Source organism: Pleurodeles waltl, chromosome 8, assembly GCF_031143425.1.
Source record: "Pleurodeles waltl isolate 20211129_DDA chromosome 8, aPleWal1.hap1.20221129, whole genome shotgun sequence".
NCBI lineage: Eukaryota > Metazoa > Chordata > Amphibia > Caudata > Salamandridae > Pleurodeles > Pleurodeles waltl.
Window position 1 is genome coordinate 745,664,651 of NC_090447.1, and position 14,174 is coordinate 745,678,824.

The following is a 14,174-nucleotide window of genomic DNA, read 5'->3' on the forward strand; positions in this document are numbered from 1 at the left end:
CCAGAGCCCTTTTCCTGGTGATCCTCACATAATTATTTGGCATCAGCTGCCTTGTTAAGCCACACCATAATAAATGTGATGTTACAGTGCAGTGACAAAAGATGCGCTGTAGGGGATGAAGCTGAATTTACTGCTTCTGCTAATGAGTGGCACGTTCTCCTATTATTATTACACATAAAAATAAATCTATACAATATGAAGATCCCCTGGCTTTCTAGTAAATTTATGGCAGGGAAAGTTAAACTTTCTTGAACTATAAGAGTTGGCTGCAACCTTGTCTCACAGGAAATTGATATGTCGAGTGCCTGGCAAAAGTTTATTTTATTATTGTTTTTAGAATGCAACCGTGAACAAATCTATCAAAGACTTTATGCAACAGAAATACAGGCAATACCTGTCGTCTAAGTGACTTTTTCAATGCTGTGAAATACATGCAAGTATTATAGTTGCACCATTAAGTAGACAAAGCCTAAGATGGTGAGAGTCAGTGCACTGTACCCGAGAATTGTGCAACAAGAGAAACAGGAGGAGTGATTACCACCTAAGTAGTAAGCCGCAAGGTGACAAGAGGAAAGCCAATCCCAAAGTTAAATTGAGAACAAAGTTTGGCAAGATATAGTGTGCTAAAAACTAGATAAAAACGTCTAAGTGCATATTGCACAAATAGTTGTCGCAATAGAGCACTTTCACTACTACGAGAAAGGTCGTTGATTATTACTTTTGTAATTGTTGCACTCATGTAATTACTAGAATTTCTAAATAAAGCTTTTTTCAAAGGGTTAGCGAGTAGCGTATTGTGTATTTCTATTTTCTACCCATGTGAATAATGGCTTGATAGTGGCCATATGGTGGCACTGCGAGCCTTTAAAAATCATGTGAATTACAACTGTTGTTTTATTGGATATACTCTGATATCATCTACATATACTATCATTACAGCTCGCATAACTATGGTTGAATGGACATTCTTTCCAAATTTGATATGTTCTTCACACACACTATGATCTCTTATCACTGTCTCTTTATGCACACATGTACCGACTTTTAGTTTTTATTCTTTTATCACCAATTTCGCCTCATCAATCTCACTTTTTCGTTTCCTTTCATCACCCATTTCAGCTTTTCTATAGCTCTAACTCAGTAATTCGTTTAATGTATTATTAATTCATTCATTTTAAGTTGGCGACCTACATGCTAAGGCCTCTCTGGCTTAGTCGTGTTTCGCATTCCATGCTGAGACACACCGTTTTTCAGCCATGAAACACGTCAGCTCGGCTCTCTTCGACGCTCAGCCGGGAAGGAGCATGGTAAGAGCTTACTTGCGTTTAGGGTAATTCCATTTTATTTAGGTGGTGTAAATGCTCTTATTCTGCAAAGTGGACAGTGATCTGACGTACTTATGACTCAAATTTTGAAGACAACATTTGCAGTTTATACTAGTACACTAGGGACCCATAAACGACGTCCACACACTCTACCATTCCCAGCTTGAACTTCTTTGTACTTTTACCCACTGACACTTTTTCTATAGCGAATCGCGCTATTTTGTGTTCGATTAATAAAGTTCAGTACTTGCACAGTTTTAACCTCCAATTTCTTTTCCCCCCATCTTATCTTTTGTTCATTTATAAACTCCGTACAGGAGTCAACATATTTGCAACACTTCTACCTTACAGTCAATTTGGGCAACTCTGGTTTTGCTTTGTTGTATTTTGGGGACTATTCTGCTCCAGCTTTACTTTAGAAAACAAGATTTTCCCTTGCCAGGTTGTGACATTGTTACTGCAAGTCTGCCCTAACATTTTGTGGGAGAAGTCTTACCCTACTACTCATTTCAGGAACTTCGATTTATAGCATCTGACTAAACTCTCCTAATTCGAGGCTATTGCAATTTTTCAGTAAGTACTGCCTCTATATTTTTGCATATACTATTTCATACACTACCTTACCAATTAAATAATGATATCAACATGTTTCCATAGATTGTGGAGTGGTCAATCATCATTTCTTCTTGTATGTTTTTTTTAAGGGACAGAAAGCAGTGAAACAATTGTTAACCTTTTCTTATTTATACGAAGGGTAGGGTTGATGAGAACATAACTCATACACTGGTGATGATGGTAAACACCACCACTATTTGGGCTGGCTGCACTTAAACGTTTTTATGCCGTTTGCATACTAGATCTTATAAGACTTTATTTACAATTTACGCTTGACACCCTACTGCACACTACTCCGCTGATAATCACTCATCTGTTTTCTCTTGCCACACAACTCTCGGGGCCAGTGCATTGCCATTCCCGATCTTAGGCTTTGGCTAATTTAACGTGCCAACTAGAATACTTGTGTGTATTTTATATCCTTGAAAAGGGCACTTAGACAAATACGTGTCAGCTGCATCTCTCTCATATGAAGTCTGTCTGTATACACATCTGTTCAAAGAATTGTTAACAGTATTTTAAGTGTTTCATTACATCTGGTTGCAATATTATCTCACTGGTACTGTTTAAAAACAAATTTTACTGTACATACAGCTATATAAACGGACACAGAGTTCATCTGAAAACACAATTTTTGGGGGGACTGAAATAAAAAACTAAATATATACTTTATGTGGGCGTTTGATGAGTCAATAATACCACCACTTGGGATTCTAATTTTGAACTGCTGCGGGCCATCCAATAATCATGACAATTGTGCCGCAGAAACAATCACACAGATTATATACCAGGGATTTGGCTGTAAGGTGAGAATATGAAACTTAGTTCAATAGGTTGCAGAAGCAGTGGCTAGGGTATATGTCAGCTTTACTTTTGGAGCATTTTTATTAAATCGGTTTTACATTGTTTTGTTTTTTTTAACTTTTAAGACTCAGATTTTTTTTAACTTGCATTCAGGATTCTGTATTAATGAAGGAGGGAGGGCAGGAAACCATACAGATGTTTTTTTGGTGCCACAAACCATAGAGTCGCCAGAAGGTTAGCGCTCTTGTGGTTAGGCATGCAAGGCAAATTACAGTAACTGGGGTGCTGGCACGCAGGTGAGAGAGCACTGCACCGTAGGGAAACTGGGTTGCACTTTCTGATTGTTGGAGCATTTTTTATGAAAGCTGTTTTACAATGGTGTTTGTAACTTTTAAAACTCAGATTGTTTCGACTTGGATCAAGGATTATGCTTTAACGAAAGAGGGAGGGTGGGAAACCCTAGAGACTTCTTTTTGGCTCCACTAGCCAGAGTCGCCGGAAGGTTGGATCTCTAGTGGTAAAGCACACGAGGTATATTATGGTGGATTAGGGCCGCAGTGAGGACGCCACTGGTGCACCAAAAGCAAGTCCATCTGTGCCCGTCCATGCCCGAGCAGGATCAGAGGCCAGGTACCCTGCCCAAACATCCATACACCCTGTAAGCTATTCTGCACAGCAACTTTTGTAACTTAGGCCTGCACAAAGGAAGCAGATATGCAGAGCAATATAATTGTACGCACATTAACGCTCAAGGAATAATGGAAGATGGTTCTTGTTAACTGTAGGTCCCTACCTTGCCACAAAATAGAGGTCAGAATGATGTTAGAAAAAGAACAGCAAGATATTTTATCACTGAAACCTGGCTCTGTGAGAGCGGAGGTCCAGACATTCTGCTAGCCTAACCATGCTGGCAGAATAGGAGGAGGAATAGCCATTATCTTAAAAGGCAAATATAGGTGTTTATCCACTCCTTTATCAATCCCTGACTGAAACGATTTCCAGTTTACTATAACTCTATACCCCACCTGCACTTTCACCGCGGCTTTCATCTATAGACCTCCTGGCACATGCACCAAATTTATGGAAGCCTTACTAGATGTGCTAGCCTGCCTGGTCATCGAAAATGTTCTCTCACTATTCTAGGAGATTTCATCATAGACCTAGATGAGATCAACCATCCAGCTACAGATAAGATTAATATAGGTTTTGGAGGCTGTTCAGCTAATACAAAAAGTAGGTGGTACTATGCATGAGAAAGGACATGCCCTTGACCCAATTTTCAGCAATGACTCAAAGATTCAGGTAAATGTGGCATCTCCTCTGCCATGGACAAATCACCATATACTATCGAAAATTCCTCATCAAGAGTCATTATCAACCCCTCCAAGAGATTAGATCACAGGTGGGCTAAAGTTATACCCTACAACTGGAGGTGGCCTTGGAGGCTACCTTACCTATATTAGGGGATCACCCAAATGAGGCCTAGAGGTGCCAGGAGGAATGGGTATTGCAATCCCTAGATGGATGCATTCCAGTGCCCAAGATACTTTACAACCTAAATGCAAAAAAAAAAAAAAACATGGTTTAATAGCCACCTTTCCGGCTTGAAATAAAATGAAAGAGACTGGAGAGGAGATGAGGCCCCGCTAAAAACAGACCACAAATCTGCCATCAGGAACTACCACATTGAAATTAAAAAGGCATAGGCCTCTTATTTTGAGGAGAAAATTATTCAGGTGTCAAGTTCCGCAAAGGAATTAGTCAAGATCTTTAAACCCCTTAATCTTGCTGATCAGGGAACTATCCTCTGCCGTCTTCTGTGGCGTGATGCAATGAGATAGCAGACTTCTTTTTTTTTAAAGAAAAAAGGAATCGGATCTCTATGACTCATTACAATGTAATCTAGCCCACATTTCCCTTGAAATTGCTAGTTCTATGGCTTCCTCGGGCTCAACACAACTGGTGTTTATACCAGCCATCAACGAGAGGAGGGTTCTTGACCCAATGCATAAGGTTAAATCTGGCTCACCTCTGGTCCCAGCTCTGCCGCATATTCTGAACAAGGGTCTGCTAGTATTACTTCCAACTATAGTTAAGGTACTCAACCTTTAACTCGCCTAAGTGTAGTTCCAAAGAAATGAAACACTCAGTTATTAGCCCCATGCTAAAAAACATAAATAAAAAAAAGCACACTTAGACCCCTTCTCACCTGTCAACTACTACAAAATCCAAAGATCAGCCATGAAAAGGCTGTACCAGTGGCACCAGAGGCACCAGGATCATCCTAGCTGTAAAGTGTAATCATTCTGATCTTGACGCTGGGTTGTGAGGTTTTAGAAAACAAGGTTCAATACACTCTAGGCCTTGATGTTGCTAGGAGGCCTTTTCGAAAGAGTCTATTCAGTGAATAATGTCACAATAGATCTCAAAATGCAAGCAGACATGAAAAGATCATTCTGGAATGCCTACTGCAGGCAACTGTTAGAGATGTAGAAAAAGGTAGAGAACTGTTCCGTTTCTCTCTACTGGATTGCCCCTTTAACCCACAAACTCTCCCCCTTAAAACACCATCCCTATAACCCAACATTACCTAATTTTCACAAGCCTATTTCAGCAATCATTCATCTGAAACCACATATACCCACTAATGATCACACCAATCTTAATATAATCTATCACAAAGTAAATGGAGAAAATGGATGTCATTTTTTTCTTGAGTGCACTTAACTAATCCCATTGTGCACTGGATTTACCGCCAACCTTGGGTCACAAAGTAGTGTGCTACTAGTTGTAAAGTGCTTCAATGACTAGTACGGGGTAGAAAGTGGTATATAAATACAATTACAATTGACATGACCTCCACACCTACAGCACAACTCATAGGGCCTGCTTGACGGAGAGGTCACCTGAAAAACCTCGGCTTTTTGCTGCCCATGCCTTCCCACTCAGTCACACAACCCCCACGACTAGAGCAGATGAGTATTCCACACCAGTCAATATGCATCTTACATCCTGCAACAGAACATAATTGCACCACAGATGCAGTCACATCAGTTGCAGAACAGGTACCCAGGAAATCACTTGCTGGTTTCCCACGGACACGGGGTGTGGGTGCAGAAAAGAGCTCTAGAAATGGTGTCACAGGAGGGGTATCACTGGAATGATGTGAATCTCAGTTTTCCAGTGACACCCAAACTTTTGTCAGCTGAACAGCGGGTCATGGTCACCTGGTGCTTTCATAAGACACTAGGAATTATAGCACATCAGGTGGGGAATCTGTATTGGGAGGTACAATGGAAAGATGATTATACAATTTACATTGTTTAAAAAACTGGTTTTAATATATAATGTGTTTAACTTAGCATGGAAAACACTGTAAAGTAGGGAAAACGATGCATAACATTGGCATTTCTGCTGCAACCTAGCACTTACAGGTATAGTAGCAAATCTACTCAATGTCAGGACAAACCGAATAGGAGGGCACGAGAAGAAAAAGAGAGAACAGATGTTGCACAACACTTTGCATATCAGACAAGCAATATAATGATCAATGTAGTAACAGTAGGGAGCCAGGCGAGGTATGGCGACAAGGCCTCTAAGCCTCACCGTTACATTAGCAAAAAGAACTAGCACAAGTCACTGCAGAGAGTCATGATCATTCAACAGTAATCACAATAGTTTTTCGCCTCACAACAAAGATGCTATGATAGAAAGGTCAAATCAACAGACGAAGAAGAACAAAAAATGGACAGCTGAGTTTGGGGAAATGTATGTAATCTATAATTGCAGACAGTAGGAAAGAGGCGAAAACATTTTGCACCAAGGCTCAGGTTATCGGCTGTCCAGTGGCTCACTCTTTCATACCAAGGTTTCACTTCCATGATGTATGCAGACATTTTCATGTTTCCAAGAACTTCACAAAGTTGTTTCACTTTTATGGACAACAGAGGGCAGGCTAGAGGGGTAGAGTCAGCAAAATAACTGCAGGCAACAGGGGGCCAGAGTGTCCCCAGATTACATGTGATAGTCGGCAGGGGCAACACGCGGACCACAAGGGCAGCCCACTGGGCAGGGCAGCAAGCTGACCATAGAAGACAGGCAACTGTGGAAAGTGCCAGCACACGGAAAACAGAAGGCAAGCAAGTTGGCCAGGGATAGCAACCTGACCATGGAAGGCTATTAATATGTGTCTTTGCACTTCTTCAGCCTTGCAGATCTTTGTTTACATTTCCCAGCTGCCTGGCCACTTTGAGAAAGTTTCAATAATAAGTGGTTAGCATGGAAGCTAATCTAAGTTTACATAGGATTTATTGCAACTCCTAAAACCTCAAACTGCACCTTCCTGGTTGCCCCTCGTATAACTCTGAGACTTGTCTCCTTACTTTTTAAGGCAGCAACTACAAGTAGGAACACATTTATGTATAGTACAATCAGCACTGGCACAGCTCACGTCATGTAAACATTTTTTTTTTTTAATGTTAAAGCTAGATAATCAGCTTCTTCATTCTAAAGAAGTTAAAATGCATCTTTATAATATTTTTTGCCTGATGAACATACATTCAAATAGTTTACCCAAAAAAAGATGTTTACCTGAAGCCTTGGATTTGCAACATGAGGATGCTTAAAGGACACAAGTTCTGCACAAAACAGTCCATCTTTGCTTTCAATTGCTTCAAGTACCTTAAGATAAAAAACATGTTTACATGGGGGTGTTTCATTTATAATACATTTACAAATACAGTGCAGGACTACACATGAAAGCTAGGCCCCTGTCCTGTGCTTTTATGGCACACATTCAAATGTGTTTGAGGCTCTGGTCATGTGCACACCATACTTAGCTAGTCTGTATAAACCCTGCAACAAGTGCTTTTGGACTTCACCCAAACACACAGGAAAGAGTTTAAAAAGTAAACTGCCCAGCCTATCATGGGGGGGGGAAGTGTCTACCCGTGGCCAAGCTGCTGACTTTGGAACCTGGGGCCTTGGATTCTAATCCTCGGTTTAGGACTAGACTAGATTGCCAACAATCTGATTTTATTCAAATCAATTTAACCTCCTCAAACCACAATTAAAGCATATTCATTTCAAACAAATTGTAACAGCAACATATTTATTCACTGAAAAGGGAAATATTAGACCAATGGTTAGTGATCATCCATGTATGTGTCACTCAACAGACCATTTCAGACTGTCCATAAGTATCAGTTTTACATATGTATGTAGTATTTGTATAGTGTGAGCCTACCCAAAAGGCAGCAGACTAATGTACAGTGTCAAAGGCAGGGATACAGTCAAACGGTAACTGGATGGGAAGCTGTGTTCTGAGAGTAGAGGTGGACAGTTACTTTGTTGTGATCCTCTAGAGAAGAAAGAAAGCTTTAAAAGACACATGTACATTCTCCTTTGAGGCTTGATGAGGTCCCAGTCATAATCTCCTTCATTCTGTCCTGCAATAGAAGAGATAGCACCCTTTCCCCTGACTTCCATTTCAACTTCTTTTCCTTTGCCATCCACCTCTCTCCTCCTCTATCATAAAGACCAATGGTCACCCTTATTGCATGCTCCCTCTTTGCAAAAACAGAGACGTTTCTTACAGTTTTAGGCACAACACATTTTTCATTGTGTACGTCCCTGGACTACAAGTGTAGTCCCACAAAAGGAAAGAACCTGCATTTCTAGGTTGAGCATAGCAGCTAGCAAGCTCTGCTTTTACAACAACACACTTTACAACAACACACCCACCTCATGTCCATCACTTTAACTTGTTTGTGGGCTTGCCTTTAAAAAAATCCTTTGATGACATTGGTAAATGCTTTACTTTTGTCCCGCCTTCGGGCGGTTTTGTTACCGCCTTGGCCATCGACCTTGTTACATGGATAATTGCACTTTTTCCGATATGTTTGACTGCAAGTGAACTTCTTTTTCCTTTTGTGTTTCTCCTTTGCGCTCACGCTTATGGCGGCCACAGTGTTTTTTAGTTGACTTGGTTATGTTAATTGTTTTGCTTTACATTTTCAATGTATATGGCAAGAGAAGTCCAGTTAGGAATTTACAACGCTAATAGCTCTAACTCGAGCAAACGCGAGACCCTTGCATTGCGAATGCTTGTCTTTTTTATATGCTATTGCATCTTATCAATGTTCCAGTTCAGTGTTGCTGTTGCACTAATGGGGAATTCCTGCAGCTCACACAGTGGGTTTTTGCTACATTCGTGCCTCCCTGAAAGCTGCTCGTCGGATGGGCAGGATCGGTATCCTTCCTCTAAAACCTAGCCCCATCATTGTGCTGAATAATTCAACATGTATTTGCCATTGCCCTAGTTTTCACCAACTGCTACACGGGATTGTGTCTGATGCTTGATGACTGACACCAATGCCTCTTTCTCACAGTGGGTTAATTCTAGAGTCTAAGTGCATCCACAGGATTTTAGTTCTGTTTTTGGAAGCCATTATACCATTTGCAGTATCCCCTAAGCGCCACTCTTTGTAGAGTCTTTGGGAACCAATACCAATTGACAGTGCAGACCTGACCGCATAAATTACAGTTTGTTAGACTCAGAACATTTGTTAGAAATCCAATCTAGTACTTAGCATCTGTAGTTGGGCTTTCCCCCACTTCACTTTTTTAACCCTCTGCGTCAAGGTAGCTAGTACTGAGTTTGGGGTTATAGTGTGCTTGGAGGGTGGAAGGGTAATATACATCCTATGCTGGATCTTGAATTAATCAATTTATACCTTGTGTTATTGTGCAATACTACTTTACCGTGACAGCTGCATCTTTCTCCATTGGCTGTCAGCCAACAGAACACATAAATCTAAAATCAGCTTTTACTCGGCTGTTCTATCTGGCATATCTATTGCACCCATAACAGCTCGATAAACTGAAGTAGCTTTCACCCTTGACCTAGTAGTAAATGTATACAACAGTGGCCTATTGGGTGAAAGTTCCAGAAATTCACTGATACCCAACTGTAGGTAGTGTTTGTTGGCTGTACCTGTGTATGGATCTGTAAAATCCATGTAATTCTGATGTGACAAAAGTTTTTTGTATCTGCCTTGAAGAAATCAGCCAGTGTCTGCAACACCCGGAAAGAGAAGCATCAGAGCACTGCCACCTCTTATGATTAGGGCCTGAGTGCATCATAGGCCCCTTGTGACCAGTCGTTTTACTTTTCATATCAACCCTTTCACACTATCAACAGGAGTGCTAACCAATGAACTGTACCAATCTGTCAACACCAGTGTTGGCAGAGCAAATGGGTCTCACGTTTTGGCTTTACCAATGCTTCTGCCTCTCTAAAAGGACAAAAGTGTTACTGCAGACACCAATCACCATAATAAAAAAAAACTGGCCATTAAAGGATGATGCAGTGGCTGACCAAGTGCAATGACTTATTTGTGTGCATGTGTAACCACACATGCACACGTCATGAGCAGCTGTACATTCAGTCTGGCGTACCTTAGTTTTATAAAGTGATTAATGCAAGGGTATAGATCAGGATTCCCTTTAAAAGTGTGGGACGTGACACAATAGAGCCACCAGGTCCTGAGTAAAGCACTGGATGAACAGTAGAAACCTGAAACATGTTGACCCTCTTGTTGGTTGTTTGAGTGATAGTTTTCGTTTGTATGCAACATTTGTTTTAAAGCAAATAAGAGTCGCCGTTTCCAACACAATTGTTATTGATTTTTTTTGTCTTTTTGTTACAAGCCTCGATGGGACTCCATTATACTGAGATGTGCAACTGAGTTCAATAGGCAATGCATTAACATATTCTGGGTTCTGAGTATATGGATCCAGTATCAGTGTTTTACATTTGAAAAAACAATCAAGGAATAAGCTTGATGGACAGGTGTATCTAAGCTATCACGTCTTAATAAATATTTTGTCTTACAAATGCTAAACATGTAGATGTGCGTGTGGTGGCAGATGATGGATATATTTATTATTGGAGCTACTAACTCCGATGATGTAGCACTTTGGTTAGGAGGTGATTTTAAAGTACGTACAAACACACACCCACACCCTCCCCAACATCCCCCCCCCCCAGACGAACCCGGTTACATTAATAATTTCACAATTGCCGACACGTATGACTGTGAGAAAACTTCTTTTTGTGTCTTTCTTTCGCGTTCATGCTCATGTGAGCCATGACACTTTGAATTGGCTTGCTAATGTCAACTAATGTTTTACATTTAATTTTCAATTTATGAGGCAAGAAAAGTCCAGTTGGGAATTTACAACGCCAATAGCTCCAACTCAAGCAAATATGAGACACATTGCATTGCACATGCTTGTTCCTATATGCTTCCTGGTTCCCACTGAAAGTATCTGTCATTCAGTCACAACATTCTTACTATATATATTCTAGAAGCAGCATTTGCTTATCTGTATTGACGGTTGGAAAGAGTGTTATGCAGAAATGGCACTTTTCGATTTAGATTCCTAATAACTTGGAATCCAATAGGCCAATTTGCACCAAACTTTCCAATTGGACTCAGAACTTGCAAAAGGCTGCGCACAGTAGGATCTGTGCCCTGCTTCTGCAGCACTACAATCTGCTGTACAGAGACCTGCACAGCATATTCTGAGGGACGTTAGGCCTTTTGAATAAAAAAAAAAAAACATATTGACAGAAAATAAAGATAGAAGAAATGTATACATTTAGAGAACAAGCATTTTCAATGCAACGGGTCTCGCATTTGTTTGAGGTAGAGCTATTAGCGTTGTAAAGCAAAAAAAAAACGCAGCGCGATCTCGCTATGTAAAATGCAGCGCAATCGCGCTGCGAGGAAAATAAACAGATAAAATAGTCCGGACTCCAGGCTGAAAACATCGAGCCTCGTATGTTTTTGGTACTTTACCGGTGCTGTGTAGGTGGGCTAAACACCGGAAAAGGCATGACGTATGCATGCCTTTCACAAATGAAAGCAAGTGGATTTTAAAAGGCAAGCCCACGAACCAATGTAAGTGACTAACGTGGCATGGGCGTGGTTTCAAGCCCAAGGGACATAACAGAATGGACGGAGCCCTTTTTGCTCGCCCATAAAAAGGGTGATTGTGGAAATAACCTTTTTTGGTTCGGTTTTCAGATTTTTGTTTTCAGCCACAACTTAACAAAACATGAAAAAATCACCTCATGTAGTACATCATCATATCCTTTTCTTGATCATCATTTTCTGCAGGATTTTTCATACAAGAAAAGGCAGAGCACACTCTTCAATTCTGAAAACAGCCTGTGATGTTACCAGATCTTGTGTTACCAAAATTCAACGCTGTGCATTTCTGTCAGATGCTTTGGCACACTATAACTCTTGTACCAATGTTCTCCTTGCCTAAGGACTACTGGCAAATTCTCAGTGTTACTTGTTGCATGTTAACAAATGTTAGCAGACTTAATTGCACTGGCCCCACGGTATCATGCTGCTTCTCTTCTACAATCATGACTTTGTCATCATCCTCTTCCCAAACCCTTAAGTTCCACTAAATTAAATTTAAATGTGTTAGAGAAAGCTGTTTTTTTTCAAATCAGTCACTATAAACTATGCAAAACACTTCTCTTAACAGGTTAAAAACACCCGTTTTCAGTGCAAGAAGTAGTAGAAAAACTCTGTATAATTTTCAGAAACAGGTTGCACCTTTTTACCCAATGAAAAAAACTCTGTTTTACACGTCACAAGATTTGTGGATACAATTTTGATTATTGCATGTTGCAATCACTGGCAGGTGTGGGACTTTGCGTATAGACTTCACAGTTCCCAGAACCTATTCATGAAGCCACGAGAGAGAACGTTTTCTCATCCAACTAGAGTTTTTTTTTTTTTATCTCTTTATTGGGCTTTGTAATACAGTAGAAACATAGATTAGTAATGGAAGGCACTTTGGGATGCACATCATATATAAAACATTCAACAACATAGCAGAGTGGGCGCGAAGACACAGTAGGCACAGCAGCATGCGCAACTCCATCCAGCAGGCCATGGTCTGAGTGAACATAAGGAGCAGTGTTACATGGTTAGACATACTTTTGGGGAGGGAGCCTGAGGGGGCAGATCAGCGCATGTGCTAGGGCTTTCCACAGTTTGAGATCATCTTGTAGCTTATCATCAGTTCTGACCAGTGACATTCTGATCTCTTCCGTCATGTTGTCCATACCGCCATGTTGAGTATCCATCCGCAGTTTTCCGGGGTCTTCGGGCTCAGCCTGCGGACTACCATACGTAGGGTGACCAAACATCCTGGATTTCCCCGGGCAGTCCAGGTTTTCAGAGGACTGTCCCGGTGTCCCAACGCTTTTGTTCATTTCACATAAATGCCCCGGTTTTTGGGGCAAAGGTCAGGTCAACCTGCAAACGCTTCTGTTAATTTGAAATAAATGTCCCGGTTTTTGGGACAGAGGTCAGGTCAACCTGCAATCAGAAGTGGAAAGTGTGCTCTCCTTTCACATGCACCTCTAGAGTCTTAAATACTTCTGCTGCCTGCTCTCGTGTTTGCAAGTATGTATATATGTATACACACACACTTTTTTTCTTTTTTTTACAGGGCAGGCTAGATAACAAAAAAGTGAGGCTAAAGGCTTTAGTCCTACTTTTATGTCTAACCTGCCCCGGTTTTTTCTTTTCAAAATCTGGTCACCCTAAACGTATGGCATTTTGCCAACAGAAACACGTGTAAGTTTCACAAATCACTTTATGATTTATATTTGGTCTTGCTAACATCAATACTTAATAAGCATGCTGATGGGGACATTGGTACTGTTAAATGACAAATGTTCAGAGTATACAGCTACCTCCCTCCTCCAAAATGCAGCCATTTTAAGACATTCACAGACCAGATGGTAATAAGTAGCCTCCGGATAACCGCACTTGGGAAAATGGGGCAAAGCATCTTGCTGTGTACATAATTAAAATGGAGTGAGCAAAATCTAGCTTGAGATCTCCTTTATTATTAGTAATAGGGTTTATTTCCATTGTGTGTCTGAGAAGGCCAGATCACAGTCTGCCTCCCATTTTGAGCACAAGTGCAGTGGGTGTTTGTGTCATCTCAGAAAGCTGAGTATAAGTGTGATGACTCTGCATCTGCAGTCCCACGAATCAGCGGATGTAAGCTTTCGGGTTGTGGAGGGGTCTCCTCGGAGTCCGGAAATGTTGTGCTTTATTCCCTTGATAGCATTATATTGTAGGTACAGTCCTGTGATAGTTGAAAGCGTGTCTTGGCAGTTTCCCAAAGATCCTCTGGCGTAAGGGAACACCCACCCAATCTCCACTCTGACACGTCCACAGTACTTTCCAGGATGGCGAATTGTGGTACACACTATAAAAACAAGATTGCAGCGTACAAGACACAGCTTTCCCAGCAATGACAGTACTTTTGTCATATCGGCGCCATGTCCTGCACCATAAAGGTTGCCTCAGAGCTAATGCTGCGCAA

The 14,174-nt window shown here is 41.0% G+C and overlaps 1 protein-coding gene across 2 annotated transcripts in view; it reads right to left on the bottom strand.

Annotated features, from left to right (window-relative positions):
- PCID2 (PCI domain containing 2) overlaps positions 1 to 14,174 on the bottom strand; it is a 106,752-nt gene that overhangs the window by 72,464 nt on the left and 20,114 nt on the right. For both annotated transcript variants that reach the window (XM_069204990.1, XM_069204989.1), the window contains exon 3: positions 7,335 to 7,424. In XM_069204990.1, the coding sequence (XP_069061091.1) occupies positions 7,335 to 7,424 (90 nt within the window). The remainder of the gene's footprint in view (positions 1 to 7,334; positions 7,425 to 14,174) is intronic.